This window comes from Pan paniscus, chromosome 2, assembly GCF_029289425.2.
Source record: "Pan paniscus chromosome 2, NHGRI_mPanPan1-v2.0_pri, whole genome shotgun sequence".
Lineage (NCBI taxonomy): Eukaryota > Metazoa > Chordata > Mammalia > Primates > Hominidae > Pan > Pan paniscus.
Window position 1 is genome coordinate 47,908,117 of NC_085926.1, and position 22,361 is coordinate 47,930,477.

General features: G+C 43.1%; 1 protein-coding gene and 1 pseudogene across 50 annotated transcripts in view; both read right to left on the reverse strand.

Moving 5' to 3' along the window:
• MAP4 (microtubule associated protein 4) overlaps positions 1-22,361 on the reverse strand; it is a 229,206-nt gene that overhangs the window by 88,944 nt on the left and 117,901 nt on the right. For 20 of the 50 annotated variants that reach the window (XM_063602309.1, XM_063602315.1, XM_063602332.1 and 17 more), the window contains one exon: positions 679-714. The exons of the other annotated variants lie outside the window; for them this stretch is intronic. In XM_063602309.1, the coding sequence (XP_063458379.1) occupies positions 679-714 (36 nt within the window). The remainder of the gene's footprint in view (positions 1-678; positions 715-22,361) is intronic. 50 annotated transcript variants of the gene reach the window in all.
• On the reverse strand, positions 17,704-19,252 carry LOC103786094 (vacuolar protein sorting-associated protein 26A-like; annotated as a pseudogene).

Consider the following 22,361-nt stretch of genomic DNA (forward strand, 5'->3'; position numbering starts at 1 on the left):
TGTTTTTTGTTGTTGTTGTTGTTTTCATTTTTTTAAAAAATTTTTTGAGGTGGAGTCTCACTCTGTTGCCTAGGCTGGAGTGCAGTGGCACGATCTCCACTCACTGCAACCTCCCAAGTTCAAGCGATTCTCCTGCCTCAGCCTCTCGAGTAGCTGGGATTACAGGTGTGCACCACCATGCCTGGCTAATTTTTGTACTTTTAGTAGAGACGAGGTTTCACCATGTTGGTCAGGCTGGTCTCAAACTCCTGACCTCAGGTGAGCCACCCGCCTTGGCCTCCCAAAATTCTGCAATTATAGGTGTGAGCCACCACACCTGGCCCAAATCTGGTTTTAAGATGCAGAATTTTGCTGGTTATTCCCTTCCACAGGGTGCAGCACAGCCTGGAGCAGCTATCTCAACAGCAAAGTTCAGAATCACCCCGCCACCATTATTATTAAGGAGCATGTTTGACCAGAGGCTCACTCCCACATCTTTATTCAATACTGCTGACCTAGATTTTGTTCTTAAAACTACACAGCAGAAGCAGGCAAACTCCCCTGTAGAAATAACAGCCTTCAGAATAAATTTTTTTAGCATACTTGCAATCTACTCAGAGAGTCTATTTCAGTAAAACTACGGAAAATGAAATTCTAAACAAGAAGCAATTTACATAATGCAGTAGAAAAAATACTTACCCCTACCACTGGCCATCCCTAGAGACTTTGATTCTCCTATAAAAGTAGAATGGGGAAGGACAGGGGACAGTTTTCTACCTCTGTGAAATTGAAGGCATTTAACAGAAAAGGCATATGGCTAAACATTTAAAGTACTAATTAAACAAGTAGCATATCTACATATCAAAACTAGACTAATTCTGTCACATATGATCCATTCCAAGTGCAAGATAGACTGATGGATTTTAAATAACAGTACAAAAAGTTCATTGATATGGTTTCAGATTCCCCATTGCAAATAACCTTTAAGAAACTACCACTTGGCTAGGTGCAGTAGTTCACCCCTGTAAACCACAGCACTTTGGGAGGCTGAGGTGGGAGAACTGCTTGAGCCCAGGAATATTTTTTTCATTTTTGGAGACAGAGTTTTGCTCTTGCTGCCCAGGCTGGAGTGCAATGGTGCAATCTCGGCTCACTGTAACCTCTACCTCCTGGGTTCAAGCAACTCTCCTGCCTCAGCCTCCCAGGTAGCTGGGATTACAGGCAGCCACCACCACACTTGGCTAATTTTTTGTATTTTTAGTAGAGACGGGGTTTTACCATGCTGGCCAAGCTGGTCTCAAACTCCTGACCTCAGGTGATCCACCCGCCTCGGCCTCCCAAAGTCCTGGGATTACAGCACCTGGCCAGAGCCCAGGAATTTGAGATCAGCCTGGGCAACATAATGAGACCCTATCTCTACAAAAAAAAAAAAAAAAAAAAAAAAAGGAAGAAGAAGAAAAGAAACTACCATTTGTGAAGTTTTGATGTCAAATCAAATACCCATAGTTACCTGGAAAAAAAACTGTCAAAATATTCCTCCTCCTAACTACGTATTTGTGTGAAATGGATTTTCTTCATATGCTGCAACCCAAACAACATATTGTGACAGACTGAATGCAGAGGCAGATATAAAAATACAGCTGTGTTCTATTAAGACAGACATTTAAAAGATTTTTAAAAGCGAAACCATGGCTGGGCTCGATGGCTCACGCCTGTAATCCCAGCACTTTGGGAGGCCGAAGTGGGCGGATCAAGAGGTCAGGAGTTCGAGACCAGCCTGGCTAACATAGTAAAACACAGTCTCTACCAAAAAAAAAAAAAAAAAAAAAAAACTGGGCATGGTGGCGTGTGCCTGTAATCCCAGCTACTCAGGAGGTTGAGGCAGGAGAACTGTTTGAACCCGGGAGGCAGAGGTTGCAATGAGCTGAGATCGTGCCACTGCACTCCAGCCTGGGCAACAGGGCGAGACTCCGTCTCAAAAAAAAAAAAAAGGCAAAAACGCTACCACTGTTCTTACTAATCTCCTTCATTTTTGAAACTATACTTCTCAATAAAAATATTGTTTATTATTACTTTTTAAAATGAGATAAGTATTTTTCAGGTTTCTCCAGTTTTAGTTTGATAAATAGATATAACCCTCACAAACACAAGCTCTTTGGGGGTCTTTACTAAGGGCTGTGCTAGTATTTGGTCTCTAAACTCCTTTACAGTTTTAGAAGTCTGTTAGTCCAAATCCCTATATACTCCAGTGCAGGCTCACTCTTCTAGCCTCCTACAGCCCCGTTCTTCCCTCTCCCCATTCCCTGCAGAAAGTCAAGGAATCCAAGACAAAGTTCAGGCTTCATTATGCTTTTGGGATAGAAGCTTAGCCATGTGAGAAATGAAAAAATACACAACACAGTATCTCATTAAGAGCTAAACTTAATCATAAAGACGTTAAAATGGCATAACAATAAAAATTAAGAAAAATTAATGCTGGCAAAGGTGCTTCACAGAAAAGAAAGGGGAAAATGTCTGGATGTGGTATTTTCATTTACTACTGACAGTTTTTTTTAAATTAAAAACTTTTTTTTCTATTTATTTTTAGAGATGGGGTCTCACTTTGTTGCCTAGGCTGGAGTGCAGTAGCTATTCACAGGCATAATTATAGCTCACTGCAGCCTTGACTGAGCTCCTGGCCCCAAGTGATTCTCCCACATCAGCCTCCCATGTAGCAGGGACTACAGGTACATGCCACTGTGCCCTGACAATCACCACTGTTTTTGTTTTTTGTTTTTTGTTTTTTTCACGCACACGGGGATACCAGTTACTGTTGACATTGTAAGTAACGCATGTGAGAACATCTTAGATTATTAGATAAAACAAAGGTGACAAGGAAAATACGTGTATATTCATATACATACATATCTTACAGAATGCTAAAATAGTTGTGGTAAAATTGTATTGATTGTTGAATCTGGAAAAATGTATAAAGTTCTTTCAACTTTTCTATAAATTTGAAATTATTTCAAAATAAGCTGGGCATGGCGGCTCACACCTGTAATCATCGCACTTTGGGAGGTGGAGGCAGGAGGATCGCCTGAGCCCAGGCATTGGAGACCAGCTTGGGCAACGTAGCAAGACCCCAACCTCTACAAAAAAAATTTAAAAAATTAGCCAGGCACGGTAGTGCACACCTGTCATCCCAGTTACTTTGGAGGCTGAGGTGGGAGGATTGCTTGAGCCAGGATTTCAAGATTGCAGTGAGCTATGATAGAACCACTGTATTCCTGGGCAACAGACCAAGACCCTGTCTCCAAAAACACAAAAGAAAAAAAACTTTCAAAATAAAAATAAAAGTATTTCAATAAAAAACGTGACAGGAAGCCTACTCCTTTCTCAGATTTTCAGCCAACTCCATTTTTTATAATTAAATAGATCCAAATGTTCATATCCAACTATATTAGCGTCCTTCTCCACTGTATTAAACTAGCAAAAAGCCCACTAACCTTTCTTGATTTAAAATAATATTTTAGGCCGGATGCGGTGGCTCATGCCTGTAATCCCAGCACTTTGGGAGGCTGAGGCCCACAGAGGACATGAGGCCAAGAGTTCAAGACCAGTCTGACCAATGTGGTGAAACCCCATCTCTACTAAAAATACAAAAATTAGCCAGGCGTGATGGTGCATGTCTGTAATCACAGCCACTGAGACTGAGGCAGGAGAATTGCTTGAACTCGGGAGGCAGAGGGTGCAGTGAGCCCAGATCCCGTACTGCATTCCAGCCTAGGTGACAAAACAGGACTCTTTCCCCCACTCCCCCCAAAAAAGGCTTCAAACCCATCTCAATTAAAAAAACAAAAATAAATTAACGATATTTGACATCCCTACAATGGTTGGAAGACTCTGAGTTTAGCCCTCTAGCAATATTTGAAAACACCAAGGCATTTGAAGGAAATCTCCAGCAGGAAGGAGATAACTTTAAGATCACATAGCACACTTGTTTTGCTTCAACCAGAAATTCTGCTGGATGTGTCTCAGAGTGGCCACAGGTGAAGGATGCTACCCTGAGACCATAATACAGGCTAAGTTGGCAGTAGCTGAGCTGTCAACTCAGAATACTGAATATTTTCAGTATTCTACCTCCTACAACACTTGATTTATTATCATACTGAATGTACTTGTTCCTATAAACACACCTCTCTACACAACTTCCTATAAAAACATGTGTCCCTGGCAAGGCGTGGTGGCTCACGCCTGTAATCTCAGCACTTTGGGAGGCTGAGGCAGGTGGATCACAAAGTCAGGAGATCAAGAACAGCCTGATCAACATGGTGAAACCCTGTCTCTACCAAAAATACAAAAATTAGCTGGGTGTGGTGGCACACGCCTGTAATCCCAGCTAATCAGGAGGCTGAGGCAGAAGAATGGCTTGAATCTGGGAGGCGGAGGTTGCAGTGAGCCAAGATCACGTCACTGCACTCCAGCCTGGGCGAGAGAGCAAAACTCTGTCTCAAAAACAAAAACAAAATGTGTCCCCATGCAACTTCCTTTCTCATTCTCCACAGTCTGTTATACATACTTTCTTTTCCAGCTCACTCCATCCAAAATATAGTATTTTACTTTATAGAAAATGATATTATATGACTGCTGTTTCCTCTACCATAAATTTATCTACATCAGAGCCCATCATTACTTCTTTCCTTCCTATTTATGAGAAAAATATAATCCCCCATTTTTATTTCTTTTTAATTTGGGGAAAATGCTAAACCAGAGAATATGCAAAATACACATGATTCTCCTTTCCAAGGACAGCAAATATGCCCTTTATCACCTTCTTGCCACCCAGTCCTCCAACCTTCTAGACTTAATTTTTCATTCCTTCTCTCCTCATTTCTCCCCCTATGGCTATGAGCACAGTTAAATCTCTGGCATCTTTAAAACACAAGTAAAATCCAAACTGTATTTTATATATATATCCCCTATAGAAGAATCTATGGATTAAAATAAATTTAGATTCTAATTCTAACGAGCTAGTTTTTTTTTTTTAATTATGAGATAACTGGTGAATTGAATACTGACTGGATATTTGGTACTAGGGAACCGGTGTGTGTTTGTTAATGGTATTGCAATTACGCTCTAAAAAGGAACCTTTTTTTTTTTTTTTTTTTGAGATACATGCTAATATAAAGATCAAATGATCTGGGGTTTGCTTCCAAAAAACACCTAGGGTTAAATGGAGGGAGTGATTGGGAACAGATGAAATCAGATTGCTGGCCAGGCGTGGTGGCTCACACCTGTAATCCCAGCACTTTGGGAGGCTGAGGCGGGTGAATCACCTGAGGTCAGGAGTTCGAGACCAGCCTGACCCACAGGGTGAAACCCCTCTCTACTAAAAATACAAAAATTAGCCAGGCATGGTGGCATGCGACTGCAGTTCCAGCTACTCGGGAGGCTGAGACAGGAGAATTGCTTGAATCCAGGAAGCAGAGGTTGCAGTGAGCCGAGATCTCATAAATGTATGCCATGAGAACCTATGCATACATTTAAAACATGTAGCATAGGTTCTCATAATGTATGCATAAGCAACCTATGCATACATTTAAACATCTGAATACAAGATATGGTTGGCTCACTGCAACCTCTGCCTCCTGGGTTCAAGCGATTCTCCTGACTCAGGCTCCCAAGTAGCTGGGACTACAGGTGCCCGCCACCACGCCCGGCTAATTTTTTGTATTTTTAGTAGAGATGGGATTTCGCCATGTTGGGCAGGCTGGTTGACCTATTCTTTTTTTTTTTTTTTTTTTTTTTTTCCTTGAGATAGGTAGGGTCTCAGCTCTGTTGCCCAGGATGGAGTGCAGTGTTGTGATCATAATTCACTGCAGTCTCAACCTCCTGGGCTCAAGCGATCCTCCTGCCTCAACCTATGGAGTAGCTGGGACTGTGGGCATGTGCCACCATGCCAGGCTAATTTTTGCAGAGACAGGTCTCACTATGTTGCCCAGGCTGGTCTCGAACTCCTGGGCTCAAGCAATCTTTCTGCCTCAGCCTCCCAAAGTCTTGGGATTACAGGCATTGAGTCACCACGCCCAACCCATAATTGTGACCTATTCTATAGAAAGGGGTGTTAACAGTGTGTACAAACACATACCAAGTCATCAGAAGAGGGGTCAATCCATGCTCTAGCAGGTGATCAATCTTCTTTTTTTTGAGACAGAGTCTCGCTCTGTTGCCCAGGCTGGAGTGCAGTGGCGCAATCTCAGCTCACTGCAACCCCCGCCTCCCAGGTTCAATCAGTTCTCTGCCTCAGCCTCCCTAGTACCTGGGATTACAGGTGCCCGCCACCATACCCAACTAATTTTTTTGTATTTTTAGTAGAGACAGGGTTTCACCATGTTGGCCAGGCTGGTCTTGAACTCCTGACCTCATGATCCACCTGCCTTGGCCTCCCAAAGTGCTGAGATTATAGGCGTGAGCCACTGCGCCCGGCCGATCAATTTTCTTAAACCAAATCAAATAAGGTGTCCTTTAACTCAGCCACTCAGAATTCTATATCAATCCATTTCAGTTGGTTGACTAGGTCAAACTGCAGTTTTTCTTTCACTAATTTGGATGAATCTAACATAAAAAAGACAACAATTTAACGCTATCTTGAGCTGTAATCACTCATTCATTCAACTATCCCTTAAGTACATATACTATGTGCCAGGTTCCATTTAGGTTCTAGGGATAAAGCAATAAAAAATCACCACCCAGCTGGGCACGGTGGCTCACGCCTGTAATCCCAGCACTTTGGGAGGCTGAGGCGGGCAGATCACCTGAGGTCAGGAGTTCAACACCAGCCTGGCCAACATGGTGAAACCCCGTCTCTACTAAGAATACAAAAACTAGCCCAGTGTGGTGGTGTGCATCTGTAGTCCCAGCTACTCAGAAGGCTGAGACAGGTGAATTGCTTGAACCAAGGAGGCGGGGGTTGCAGTGAGCCGAGATTGTCCCACTGCACTCCAACCTGGGCAACAGAGCAAGACTGCGTCCCAAAAAAAAAAAAAAAAAGAATCACCACCCATAGAGAGCTTACATTCTTGGCAAGCAACATCAACAACATAGTACCAGGAATGATGCGGGGTGGGGTAGGTATCCTGCTCTACTTATGCTGGCTAAACTACATCTGGAAATTGTATTCCATTCTAGGCATAGGTTAAGAGGGATGCTATATTAGTTATCAATTTATTGCCTTTCAGTTCCAAATCTATACTTTACTGCTCTGCTTTGCAATAATGAAGCTGGACTCTTCAAATGTTTTTCTTATGCCAATAGCAAGCACTGGAGGAATACTACAGGAGGAAGAGGATTTCCTCCTGGTTCCACTGTGTTTTCCTCTTCTTTCTCCCGTGGCCTCATGTGATGCGTGGGACACCCAGCGGTGCTCACCCACCAGTTTTAGGGATACCACATGAGTGGCTTCAGGTGAGTTCCAGTCACCCCAGCTAACTTCCCAGTGATTTTCGACAGCACCACCCAGAGCAGCTTCCTAGATAGTTTTGTTGGCACTCCAGCAAACAATACTCTTGCTTTTAACCCTCGGCTGGTGCCATCCTCAGGAACTTAAAACTGCAACAGACTACAGCTTTACCTTCTTCAAAAGGTCTGAATATCCGCCTTGGGTAGGCTCTCTCTCCCATCTGTCTCTTTCTTTCATACTCTGCCTCAGGCACAGAGGGAGTAGCTGCTCCTATAGCTGATACACCTACATCTTTCAGAGTTCTCTTTACCCTTTAATGGTTAATCTATTACTAGTTAATAATTCTTTATGTTAACTTTCCCTTGTTCAAATTGCAATATTTCTGTTTCCAGACTGAACCCTGATCCAGAACTGGTACAAAAAGTAGGGTGATCTCAGAGGACGGACTTAAAAACATGGGATTTAGAAATTGGTTTGGTGGCACTCTTGGGTTTAAGTGCAGTGCTAAGCACCTTGCCAATGGGAAAGGGGATGCTAGTAATCCAGGACATGCAAGATCGTGGCAATAATATACTGGCAAAAACCTTCAGAACATGTGTAGGAGTAGATTATATAGCTGGAGGTGGCTCTAACAGTTCACCTCATTGGTTGACTGAAATTTTAGACTCGAGTAAATTATGTTTAAAAAAAAAACCAAAAACAAATTTCAGCTGTGGCACATGACTGGGCTTGGTGGAGTTTCAAGATGCTGATGAATTTAAGGTCTGGCGGTTGAAAGAATCAGTGAAGCTTTTCAAGTAGATGAGATATATTTGAATATGTAACCTTTAGTAACTACAGAATAGAGGTTGCTTTTTTTGTTTTTTTTGGTCCCTTTCATAGTGGTAGCAGGGGTGAATTCTGAGGTGGCCCCAATCATCTGTAGGAATATTCACCTGACAGTTTCGTGTTTCTCCCCATAGCTGAGTTGGTCTTGTAGAAAATTTCTATGGAATTCAATTCCATTATTCAAAGTAGCTTTTCTATGAACCAGCTGTGGTCTGTAACTTGACAGTGTTAATACCAAATAGCAAGACCTAATCATGGTTCACATACTCAACAAATATATAAGACTAGTTTTTCAAGTAGGTCAGTTTTGGAACACATTAATTGTAACTAGGTTAGCTATTTTACAATTAAGACAACTTTATAAACTGCTTTAATTTATAAAGGTTTTAAAATTACATTCTTTTGACTCTAAAGATGGTTGTTTTACAGCATATTCTTAAATACTACTGTTGAGCCATATATATGACAATGGTGAACTTTAATGAATATCTGCACATCTGTAGTAAAATGCAATGCTACCTTCATTTTTTTGTTGGTATGCTGAAGAAACTTTTTAAAGTATCTCACTTTTTAAAAAATTGGTCAGACCCTCTCCCTCTCCCTGCTCTCCCTCCTCTCCCTCTCCCCACAGTCTCCCTCTCTTTCCACAGTCTCCCTCTGATGCCGAGCCGAAGCTGGGCTGTACTGCTGCCATCTCGGCTCACTGCAACCTCCCTGCCTGATTCTCCTGCCTCAGCCTGCCGAGTGCCTGCGATTGCAGACGTGCGCCGCCACGCCTGACCAGTTTTCGTATTTTTTTGGTGGAGACAGGGTTTCGCTGTGTTGGCCAGGCTGGTCTCCAGCTCCTAACCGCGAGTGATCCGCCAGCCTCGGCCTCCCGAGGTGCCGGGATTGCAGACGGAGTCTCGTTCACTCAGTGTTCAATGTTGCCCAGGCTGGAGTGCAGTGGCGTGATCTCGGCTAGCTACAACCTCCACCTCCCAGCCGCCTGCCTTGGCCTCCCAAAGTGCCGAGATTGCAGCCTCTGCCCGGCCGCCACCCCGTCTGGGAAGTGAGGAGCGTCTCTGCCTGGCCGCCCATCGTCTGGGATGTGAGGAGCCCCTCGGCCTGGCTGCCCAGTCTGGAAAGTGAGGAGCGTCTCTGCCCGCCCGCCATCCCATCTAGGAAGTGAGGAGCACCTCTTCCCAGCCGCCATCCCAACTAGGAAGTGAGGAGCGTCTCTGCCCGGCCGCCCATTGTCTGAGATGTGGGGAGCGCCTCTGCCCCGCCACCCCGTCTGGGATGTGAGGAGCGCCTCTGCCCGGCCGCGACCCCGTCTGGGAGGTGAGGAGCGTCTCTGCCCGGCCGCCCCGTCTGAGAAGTGAGGAGACCCTCCACCCGGCAGCCGCCCCGTCTGAGAAGTGAGGAGCCCCTCCGCCCGGCAGCTGCCCCGTCTGGGAAGTGAGAAGCGTCTCCGCCCGGCAGCCGCCCCGTCCGGGAGGAAGGTGGGGGGGTCAGCCGCCCACCCAGCCAGCCGCCCCATCCGGGAGGGAGGTGAGGGGCGCCTCTGCCCGGCCGCCCCTACTGGGAAGTGAGGAGCCCCTCTGCCCGGCCACCACCCCGTCTGGGAGGTGTACCCAACAGCTCATTGAGAACGGGCCATGATGACAATGGCGGTTTTGTGGAATAGAAAAGGGGGAAAGGTGGGGAAAAGATTGAGAAATTGGATGGTTGCTGTGTCTGTGTAGAAAGAAGTAGACATGGGAGACTTTTCATTTTGTTCTGTACTAAGAAAAATTCTTCTGCCTTGGGATCTTGTTGATCTATGACCTTAACCCTAACCCTGTGCTCTCTGAAACATGTGCTGTGTCCACTCAGGGTTAAATGGAAAAAATAAATAAATAAATTTAAAAAAAAATAAAAATAAAAATAAAAAATTGGTCAGATCGCGAGATCAGGAGTTCGAGACCAGCCTGGCCAATATGGTGAAACTCTGTCTCTACTAAGAAATACAAAAATTGGTCGGGTGTGGTGGCATGCGCCTATAAGTCCCAACTACTCGGGAGGCTGAGGCAGAAAAATCGCTTGAACTTTGGAGGCAGAGGTTGTAGTGAGCCGAGATTGCACCATTACACTCTAGCCTGAGTGACAGAGCAAGACTCCATCTCAAAAAATAAATAAATAAAATACAAAAAAAAAATTGGTTTGTGTATTTTATATGCTTACATATTTTTCCATGGTACTGTAGGTCATTTTAGTGATTAAATTTGACACTTTTGACAGAAAAACAGGTCAATTAGTTCCTTGGGATCAAAAAGGTGTTGATTGCAAAGGGGCAGGAGGGAATTGTTAGAGTGATTTTACAATGGTTCTGCATCTTGAGTATGGTATGACTATGCATTTGTCAAATCTTAGGGTGAATTTTACTGAATGTAAATTCATGCTTCAATAAACAGGACTTTAAAAACTTACACAAAAAAACACAAAACAACAACAAAAGGACTGGGTGCAGTTCACACCTGTAATCTCAGCAGGGGGGCCAAGGTAGGAGGCTTGAGCCCAGGAGTTCAAGCCTAGAATGAGCAACATACAGAGACCCCATCTCCACAAAAAATAAAAAATTAACCAGGCACAGTGGCACACGCCTGTAATCCCAGCTACTCAGGAGGCTGAGGAAGGAGGACTACTTGAGCCTAGGAGTTCGAAATTACAGTGAGCTATGATCACGCCACTGCACTCCAGCCTGAGTGACCGAGTGAGAGCCTGTCTCTAAATAAATAAATAAAACTTTCTTTAAAAAAGAGTCCACTATGTTTAATGAGGTAGAGATGCCAAAGTTTCCCTAGCAAGATGTAGAAGAGGCAATTCAAAAACTTAGGGAGATAGAAATGTTGGAATGGATTTTTCATGTGTAACCTATGTTGCACAAAAAAGCTCAGAAGATAATCCTTTCACTCAGGCATTGAGAAATCCATTAGTGAGGCTAGGCATGGTGGTTCACACCTGTAATCCCAGTACTTTGGGAGGCCGAGCCAGGTGGATCACTTGAGGCCAGGAGTTCAAGACCAGCCTGGCCAACATGGTGAAACCCCGACTGTACTAAAAATACAAAAATTAGCCAGGTGTGGTGGTGCACAACTGTAATCCCAGCTACTTGGGAGGCTAAGGCATGAGAATTGCTTGAACCCAGGAGGCAGAGGTTGCAGTTAGCCAAGATCGTGCCACTGTACTCCAGCCTGGGTGACAGAGTGAGACCCTGTCTCAAAAAAACAAAAACAAAAAACAAAAAAAAAACAACAAAAAAAGAAATGCATTAGTGAGGGGATCACCTTCATCCTTGAAAAGCTCTGTGGTTGCTCCCCTTTGCAGTGTGTCCCTGTTCCCCTAGACATGGGTTGGCAAACTTTATTTATAAAGGGCCACAGATAAACATTTTAGGTTTTACAGTCCCTAAGGTCTCTGTCACAACCCCTAGGTATGGCCATGGGAAATGCCACCACTAAGTGGGTTCCCTGATTTAAAGGGGTAACGGGATCCTAAAATAACAGAGGCCAAGTAGCAGCATGTAATCACCAAAGACAAAGTGGGAACATCTACTATAAAGACAGTAAAGTTGTACTGGTAATCAGAACACCTTGGCCCACCAGGATCTTTGGCAGTAATTGATCACACAGTATTCCACAAGCAGCCTACCAAAACAGATTCATCTGTACAACTGAAAAAAACTCCAGCTCTGGTAGTACAAACCTGACTAGAAAAGTTTTGACCTCTCATCTAATTTCTAGACCCAAGTCAATTAACAAGCCCAGGTCCCCTGAGGAAAAACCTGTAGTGTTCCCACAAGTACAAGTACATACTGTAAATCCTCATCCAAGCTTCCCCAAAGGCCATTTACTAGAGTGACTACGGATTAGAGAAAAGGAAATACCCAGACCTTTCAGGGATTACTAATTCCTGGGGACTCAAAATGCTACTGTGGCCTATCAGTCAAAGTGAGTGCTGACAGTGGTCAGGTAATAGATGAAATGCTTAGCTCAAGTCCACCTCACAGTGGACCCCATAGTACAATGGGCCTACTTTGTTGTTATCTCCTCAGTTCCTGAATAAATACTTGGAACAGACATACTTGACTATTGGCTTTCTGACCCAACTGATAAGAGTCATTTTAATAGTAAGGGCTAAATGGAAGCCCCTAGAACTTACCCTCCCTACTAAGATATTAAGCCAGAAGCAATACCACATCTCAAGAATTAAAGAGCTTAATGTCACCATCAAAAGACTTGAAAGAAACAGGGTAGTGATACCTATTATATCTTGATTTAACTTGCCAGTTTGTCCTGTGCAGAAGTCAGATGGATCTTAGTGACTATCATAAACTCATGGACTATCATAAACTTAATCTGGTGATGATTCCAATTGCAGCTGATGCCCCAGATATAGCATCTTTACTGGAGCAAATCAACATGGGTCACGGCACTTGGTATACTGCTATTAACCTGAATAATGCCTTTTTCTTCATACAAATCTGCAAGAACCACCAGAAGCACATTGCTTTTACCTGCCTTTTACGTGCCTATGAATCTAGCCTCAGGGCTATGCCATTCTCCTACCATAATGCAGCGCACAGAGATCTTGATTGCGTGACATTCCAAAAAAATAAATAAATAAGCACGTACACACACACACACACACACACACACACTAGTCAACTATACTGACATTATGCTAATTGGGTCTGATAAATAGCAAGTAGCAAATACGTTAGATGCTTTAGTAAGACATATACAAAGTAGTTGATGCGAGATAAACCCTACAAAAATTCAGAGACCCACTGCAGCAATGAAATGTCAGGATTCAATTGCTCAAAACATGTCAAAATTTCCCTTCCAAGGTGATTAAGTTGCTCTAATTAACATCACCAACAATGAAAAAGAGGGTACAATGTTTGGTAGGCTTCAACCCAGCTACAAAGTTACCTACAAGGCTGACAGTTTAGAGTGGGTTTCAGAGCAAGAAAAGATTCTATAGCAAGTTCAAGCTGTGGTTCAAGCTGCTCTGCCATTTGGGCCTTATGATCTGGCAGATCCAATGATACTTGAAGTGTCCATGGCAAATAGGGATGCTGAATGGAGCCTTTAGCAAGCAAGAATAAGAGAATCACTGCCCAGACTTCTAGAATTTTGAGAAAATCTATGCCCTCTTTTGCAGAAAATTATTCACCTTTCAAAAAATAGTTTCAGGCTTGCTATTGGGTCTTGGCAGAGACCAAATGCCTAACCATGGGACATAATGCAACCACGTGTCCTGAGCTTCTCATCAGGAACTAGATGTTATCCAACCTATGTAGTCTAGCTTGGCATGTGCAGCACGATCTATCATCAAGTGAAAAACACGTAAAAAAAAAAAAAATTCAAGCAGGTCCAGAAATATGAGTAAGTTACATAGGAGGTAGCTCAGACTTCAGCATTGAGTTCTGTTGCATTGCTTCCTCTCCCTCAATCCAAGTCAATGGCCTCCTGAGAGCTCCATATGACCAGCTGACTGGGGAAAGAAAAAACTCAAGTCTGGTTTACACATAGCTCTGCACAACATGCCAGTATCACCCAAAAGTGGAGAGCTGCAGCACTACAGCCCCATTTAAAGAGGTAGGACTGAAGGGCAGTGATGAAGAAAAATCTTTCCTTCAGAGGGCAGAACGTTGAGGGGTACATTTGGTTTTCCCTTTTGCCTGAGGTAAGACATGGCCAGAAGCAGAGATTTATACTCATTTATGAACAATTATTAAGGATTTTGTTGGCTAGTTAGGAACTTGGAAGGAAATGGTGACAAGGAAATCTGGGGGAAAGATATGCAGATGAAACTCTCAGAACAGGCACAGACTGTGAAGATATTTGTGTCCCATGTGAATAATCATTTGCATTCACTGTAGAGGAGGCTCTTAATAAGCAAGTTGACAAAATGACGTACTTCATGAATATCAATGTTAGACACTTTCCATAGCTACAAGAGTGCTTGCTCAATAAAACCCATGGAAAAAATGATCATGAAGGCTGTGCATGGGCTCAACAACATGATCTTCCCCAGCTGACCTGACTAAAGCTACTGCTAAATGTCTAATCTGTTAATGGCACAGACTAGCTCTGAGCCCTGAATATGCACCATTTCCCAAAAACTAGCTAACCACCTGGTGGCAAGTTGATTACGCTGGACTTCTATTATGGGGAATAAGGGCAGGGGTGAGGGAAGAGATTTGTCCTCACTAGAATAGACATGTATTCTGGATACAGATTTGCCTTCTCTGCCTATAATGTTTTTGGCAGTTCCACCACCCATGAACTTATATATAAGTGCCCAATCTACCACCGTGACATTCCACACAGTGTTGCGGCTGCTTCTTTTTTTGAGATGAGGTCTCCCTCTGTCGCCCAGTCTGGAGTGCAGTGGCACGATCTTGTCTCACTGAAACCTCTGCCTTCTGGGTTCAAGTGATTCTCCCGCCTCAGCCTCCCAAGTAGCTGGGACTACAGGCATGTGCCACCATGCCCGGCTAATTTTTTCTAAATTTTTAGAAGAGATGGGGTTTCACCATGTTAGCCAGGCTGGTCTCAAACTCCTAACCTCAGGCAATCTGCCCGCCTCGGCCTCCCAAAGTGCTGGGATTACAGGTGTGAGCCACCATGCTTGGCCAAAAAAAAAGATGTATTTTTAAAATAGAGACAAGGTCTCACTATGTTACCCAGGCTGGTCTCAAACTCCTTGGCTCAAGTGATCCTCCTGCCTTGGCCTCCCAAAGTGCTGGGGTTACAGGCATATGCCACCATGCCAAGCCCACACAGCATTGCTCCTGACCAAGAAAGTCATTTCATAGTAAAGAAATGCAGAAATGGGCTCATGTCCATGGACTTAACTGGTGTTGTCACACCCTATCACACAGAATGGTTGGCCTAATTAAAATAGGGAATTGATTACTGAAGACTAAGTTACAGTTTCAGGGAGACAACACCCTGAAAGGATGGGGTAATGATTTCAATCAGAGACACCTTACATGGTGCTGTCTCCTCCCACAATCAGAATATACAGGTCTGGGAATCAAAGGGTAGAAGTATGTGCGGCTCCACTCACTATTATATCTAGCAATCACTGAATTTTTGCTTTCACTCCTAACAACTGAGTTCTGCTGGCTTGGAAGTGCTAGTCCCTAAGCAGGAAATATATCTACTAGCATACACAACAATGGTTCAATTGCATTAGAAGATGAGACTGCCACTTGGCTACTTGGGACTCCTTACACCACTGAACCAACAGGCTGAACCTACTGATTGGGAAAGATTGAGCCCAACTGTCAAGGGGAAACGGTTGCTGCTACACAGTGAAAGCAAGGAGGACTATGTCTGAAACCCAAGGGATTATCTAAGGCACCTCTTAATACTTCCATGCCAAAAATAAAGATTAATGGAAAACTACAGCAACCAAAAAAGGACTGAACTAATGAGGGAATAAATGTTTGAGTCATTTCACCAGGTAAAGAACCTCAACCAGCTGAGGTTCGTGCTGAAGGCAAGGGAAACATGAAATAGGTAACTGAAGAAAGAAGCCTAGATATCAACTGTGGCCTCATTACTAATCACAGAAATGAGGATGAACTTTCTCTTTGTTATATTTGGTATTTGTTTGTATATTCTAACCATTTTCTTCTTTCCTTCTTCCCATTAGGATAAGTTGGAATTAGTTCAGTTTAGTTTTGTTTTTTTGAGACCGAGTCTCACTCTGTTGCCCAGGCTGGAGTGCAGTGGTGCGATCTTGACTCACTGCAACCTCCGCCTCCCAGCTTCAAGTGATTCTCTTGCCTCAGCCTCCTGAGTAGCTGGGATTACAGGGGTGTGCACCACACCCGGCTAATTTTTTTTTTTTTTTTTTTTTTTGAGACCAAGTCTCACTCTGTCATCAGGCTGGAGTGCAGTGGCAAGATCTTGGCTCACTGCAACCTCCGCCTCCCAGGTTCAAGCAATTCTCCTGCCTCAGCCTCCCAAGTAGCTGGGTCTATAGGCGTGCACCACCACACCTGGCTAATTTTTGTATTTTTAGTAGAGACGGGGTTTCACCATGTTGGCCAGGATGGTCTTGATCTCTTGACCTCGTGATCCACCCAACTCGGCCTCCCAAAGTGCTGAAATTACAGGCATGAGCCACCGTACCCACCTTGAAATTAGATTTATAATACAACTTTTGGTAACAAACTAGTCAGTGGAACTTTGTTTTCTGCCACATGAAAATCTTTAAAGCTTATGCAGACGCATATCTGAATGCTTGTCATCAAAGTGTGCAGTAAAAAAAAAAAAGGCAGTTAAAGAAAATTTGAGCATTTCAAAGAAAGCACTTTTAAAAATGTATATACATGAAGGTGTCCGGGTGTGGTAACTCACACACCTGTAATCCCAGCACTTTTGGAGGCCAAGCGGGTGGATCACCTGAGGTCAGGAGTTCGAGACTAGCCTGGAGAACCCCCGTCTCTACTAAAAATATAAAAATCAGCCGAGCGTGGTAGCACACACCTGTGGTCCTAGCTACTTGGGAGGCTGAGAGGCAGGAGAATCGCTTGAATCTGGGAGGCGGCGGTTGCAGTGAGCCAAGATTGTGCCACTGCACTCCAGCCTGGGCAAAAGAGCGATTTTCAAGGGGAAAAAAAAAAAATGTGGCTGGGCGCGGTGGCTCACGTCTGTAATCCCAGCACTTTGGGAGGCCGAGGTGGGCAGATCACAAGGTCAGGAGATCGAGACCATCCTGGCTAACACGGTGAAACCCCGTCTCTACTAAAAATACAAAAAGAAATTAGCCGGACGTGGTGGCGGGAGCCTGTAGTCCCAGCTACTCAGGAGGCTGAGGCAGGAGCATGGCGTGAACCTGGGAGGTGGAGCTTGCAGTAAGCCAAGATCGCGCCGCTGCACTCCAGCCTGGGCGACAGAGCGAGACTCCATCTCAAAAAAAAAAAAAAAAATGTATATACATGAAGAACATTTTGCTATATCATGAAATAAATGTAGCGCTGTAAGATAAAGGAAGATGAATATAAATGGAGTTTTGGCCATTTTTATTTTTTTTTGAGATGGAGTCTTGCTCTGTTGCCCAGGCTGGAGTGCAGTGGTGCAATCTTGGTTCAATGAAACCTCTGCCTCCTGGGTTCAAGCAATTCTCCTGCCTCAGCCTCCCAAGTAACTGGGATTACAGGCACTCACCACCATGCCCAGCTAACTTTTTGTATTTTTAGTAGAGACAGGGTTTCATCATGTTGGCCAGGCTGGTCTTGAACTTGGGATCTCAAGTGATCTGCCTGCCTCGCCTCCCAAAGTGCTGGGATTACAGGCGTGAGCCACCATGCCCGGGCAGAGTTATGCCCATTTTGCCCCTCCACATGCTGCAGCCATCTTTAACCTGTTTAACTTAATGATTATAGTTTTGTTTTTCTTTTTTCATCTTATTCAGTATATTTCAGGCTATTCAGCAGATGCTTGTGATTCTGGAGGTTCAAATCACTGGTGAAAGTTTATTCTGTTTCCTCAGTTTTTCAGGAGCTTTTCTCCATAAAATGATCTGCTGCCTAAAGTACCCTCTGTCTTCCTCATCAACAGGCGCTAAATTCAAAAAGTACCTTACTGAAACTTTTTTGTTCATAACTTTCATTGTTGGAGTTAGGTCATATCCTGCTAACAACAGTCTTATTGATCAGTTGTAACCCCATATGTTGTATTTTTATTCTTACTTATAAGAGGTAAATTTTTGTAAGTCACATCCTTTAAATGATACTTCATTATATTCAAATTCTATATGTAGATAATCTTCAATGCCCACTTCCATCAGGATAGCTGGCAAGTTGGTGAACAGTAAGATCACATTCTTTTTACCAAGTCTGTCAGTCTTCTTACTACTAACACTTCAATACATCAAGAGGACATTAGCACCAATGTAAGATTCTCATGACTTTTCAACATGTATAAATTCCAAATCACAACTTCTGAGTCAGTTCTCCAGGTAAGGCTAGTTCTTTCACTAGGTTTACAAACTCTTGAATATTACTCTTATCATAGAAAAGTTCAATTTGACGTACAAATTCAATTCTAATGTTGTGGTGCTCTAGCCTCTTTCTAGACTCTTTCACCTCTCCTGAAACAGATTCTCCATCATAGAGGAGATGGTGTTTTTCTACTTCGCCATTTTCAGTTTTCACTTCTGCCATTTTCTTTGTTTCCTTATCATTAAGGACAATATCAATCTCACAAATCAGACCAAAAAAGCCTCCAAAAAACCTCACTGTCAGTGATACTGCCACATCCCCCAATACTTCACTCCTCTTCCCTCAGAACTCCAAGCCCCTGGCTCCCATCACATGACCTTGGCCCTCTGAAGCTGGAACTTCTATTTGAGGACTGATAAACAGCCAGCAGGCCAGGCACAGTGGCTCACACCTATAATCCCAGGACATTGGGAGGCTGAGGCCGGAGGATTGCTTGAGCTCAGGAGTTTGAGACTAGCCTGGGCAACACAGCAAAACCCTGATTCTATTAAAACAAACAAACAAACAAAAATATAGCCAGCAATGGATACAATGACTATGGGGCTGAGCATGTCCTCATTCCTCATTTTAGAACAAGGGTGAGAGTTTCACCCTCTGACATAGCTGTATCTTGTTAGGTAGAAACATAAGAGTTTCATTGTTATATGGGAGCTCAAATGTGTGTAAAGTGCATATGGAAGCTAAGTAGCCAAAATAATAGGCTATGCAAGTAATCAATATATTGCCTCTCAATTCCAAATCTACCTTTCATTGCCCTGCCTGTAATAATGTAAACATTTCTTCCTAGACAGCGGGCATGATGACACTAAGCTTAGTAGAGGGCATGGAAGGAAAGGGTTTCTCTTCCTGGTTCTAGTGTGCTTTTGCATCTTCTTACTTCCATGGTACTCTGCTGGTGTGCAGAACACCCCATGGTGCTCATCCCAACAAGCTTTAGTGGGCATTCTCATGGACATCTTCCCAGGCAAGTTCCACCAGTGCCTCAAACAGGCTTGCTGGTGATGCCACAGCACCCCCAAGTACAGCTTCCTGCTTAACTACCTCTGAGGTAGAAGACCAGCAGGACTTAATTTCCTGTCACACCCTGCTGATTGGAATAAGATCTGGCTGAAACCAGCAGATGCTGACAAAAGTAACCCCGAGTTGCCCTCAGGGTTTATTAGCATAAAGACACTCCTACCAGTGCCATGGCAGTTTACAAATGCCATGGCAACAGCCTAGAAGTTACCTTATCTGATTCCCAGAAACTTCCAGCCCCTTTTCCAGAAAGTTCTAAATAACCTGCCTCTTAATTAGCATGTAATTAATAACAGATATAAACAGCTAGCTAGCAGCTCACAGACACCGATTCTGGGCACACTGCCTATGGGTTAGCCCTGCTCAGCAAGAAGCAGCACTGGTTCAATAAAAGTTTCTTTCTCTCACTACTGGCTCACCCTTAAATTCTTTCCTGGCAAAGCCAAGAACCCTCCTGGGTTAAGCCCCAATCTAGGGGCTTGTTTGCCCCACATCACCCTGACCTGCAGCAACTCAGCAAACATCTTTACTACCAAATGGAGACTTCCTCCAAGATATGCAATCAGCTTTGGGGGTGGGGTGGGGGAGGGGCGCATACTTTTCCAAATTTGTTATTTCTTTGTGTACTCTGCCCCAGCCCTAAGGGTAGTGACTATTCCCTGTATCTGTCATTCCTGTATTCTTTAGAGTTCTCTTTACCCCTGTAGTAAATTCTCTGTTCAATTTATGGTGTAGCTTCTGTCTCCTGAATAGACTCTGATCCAAATATTGGCCATTAAAAACAGCATAAATCTACATAATAGGAAAGAGTGGAAGAAAAAATGAAAGATGTTTAACCCAAAGAAAATAAATCAGAAGGCAAATGTTAATCTCTACATGTCTAAAAAGCTATCACCTACCGCAGAACATACTGTATCTCTGTTGCTCAGCACTAACAGCAGCAGCAGAAACAGCAGAATGCCTGTTCGTTTTACACAGAAAAACTGAAGACCAGAAATACTAATTTGTTAAATAGAAAGCAAAATCCTTCAATGAAGACCTCTAAGGAGTCTAATGTTAATACTTAAGTTTACAGTTGACATAGTTTTGCATCTTCTCATTTCATTTTAAATTGCTGAAAACCCACTGGAGGGCCAGGCTTGCCAGTTTTTTGCAGTGAGAGTCCTAAGTTAATTTTTTCACAAGAAACAAAACAAAAAAACTCTTCTTTCAGTCTGCCTGGAGCTCACTTTTGAAGTTTCACCTCCAGTTTTGTCCTCTAGAAACAGAGCATTTCTGCTTCACAATGGACCGATATGCTCCAGTTACATCCAATTAAAATACTGTTACACAACCAATTAAGTAGGAAAAGGGGCTGATGGTCAAACAGAATGATTTAACAAAAGTATATAATGGGTTGAACTGTAAGGACTTTCTATGTGGACATTAATCATCATTCTAATATCATCTTACATTTAAATATTAACCCCTTCAACGAGGTTTCAAAGCACTGAAAATAATTTCTGTCACTTCAGGCAAACAACTATTTTTATAGAGCTCGCCTTTTACACAGCAGGAATCTTAGCCTCAAAGAGGGCAAACAACTTGCCTAAGAAATCAAAGCTAGTAGGTGCTCTATCCACAGCTTCCTCAAAATTTAAACAAATTAATGACAAATAACATATTTCCAGAAAGATGCGTACCAATAACCTGGCAAGAATTATTATGATTGTATCTGGTCTTGTTTTTAAGTTTCTTTTCCCATGTGAGGCCAGAAACAAATAAGATATTAAAGATTATTCATTCAATAGCTACAGAGGATCTACTATCCACCAGACAGTGTTCTAGGTGCTGGGCCACAGCAGTGACCAAAACAAAAGCCCTGTCCCTCTCATAAAATTTGCTTCTATAATATCTTCTTCTGGTGGGGAAAGGCAGATGAGATAAGTAAACTATACAAATTATTAGAAAGTGACATGACAAAAGCCATGAAGAAAATTCAAGTAGAACAGTGGGACGAAAAAATAGAAGGGGTGCAATTTTTAAAAAGATAGTCGAGAAGTACTCATTGAGAAAGTGAAGAGTCAATCATGAATATATCAAAGGGAAGAACATTCCAGGAAGAGAAAACTGCTAGTGCTCAGAGCTCAAGGCAGATGCCCACCTGGCTTGTTCAAGGAACAGTAGCAAGAACACCATGAAGCAAAGTAAGTAAAGGGGTAACTAAGAAAAGATCTGGTCAGAAAGATGACAACGACATCATAGGGCCTTGTGGTATTTCATAAGGACTTTGGCTTTTACTTTGAGATGGGCAACCACTGGAGGGTTCTGTGCAAAAGAACAGCATGATCAATGTACAGGACCACTGTAGATGTTTTTAAGAATATGCTGCAGGGAGCAAGCAAATGGAAGCAGAGAGACTAATTTGGGAAGTTATTACAGTAGCCAAGGTTAATGATGGTGGTCCAATCAGGGAGAGAGCAGTGGAGGTGGCGAGATGTGGTCAGGTTCCAAGTATCTTTTTCTGACAAACTGGGTGTGGGGTGTGAGAGGAGCAGAAGAGGATAGGGAAACCAAATGTTTAGCCTTAACAACCAGGACAGAATTTCCATTTAAGGAGATGGGGAGGCAGGTGGTTTTTTTCTTCTTTTTCTTCTCTGTTTTGATTTTGGGGTGGGGCAATCATGAATTCAGTTTAGAACATTTCAAATTTGAGATATCAATTCTACATCCAAATGGAGATTTCAAGCTCGAATTTCAAATTTCCTTAGTTCTCACTCAACCCCCTCATGGAATTTAACCAATATTGTATCTGTTCTTACAAAATGTTCCCCATAACTGCTTAGCATTTAAGCAATGTTTACATATTTGTGTATTTCTCTCTGCAACTGGACAAACCAGAACAAACGTACAAAATACCTAACATATAAAGCATCCCTTTAATTCTGAAGAGATCTGTGATATAAATGATGGTTAATTTGAAATTTTTTTCCCTTTAAATATGAGCTGCATTTGCTTATTTCTACCATTTTAACGATTTTTAAGTGTACAGTTCAGTGGTATTAAGTA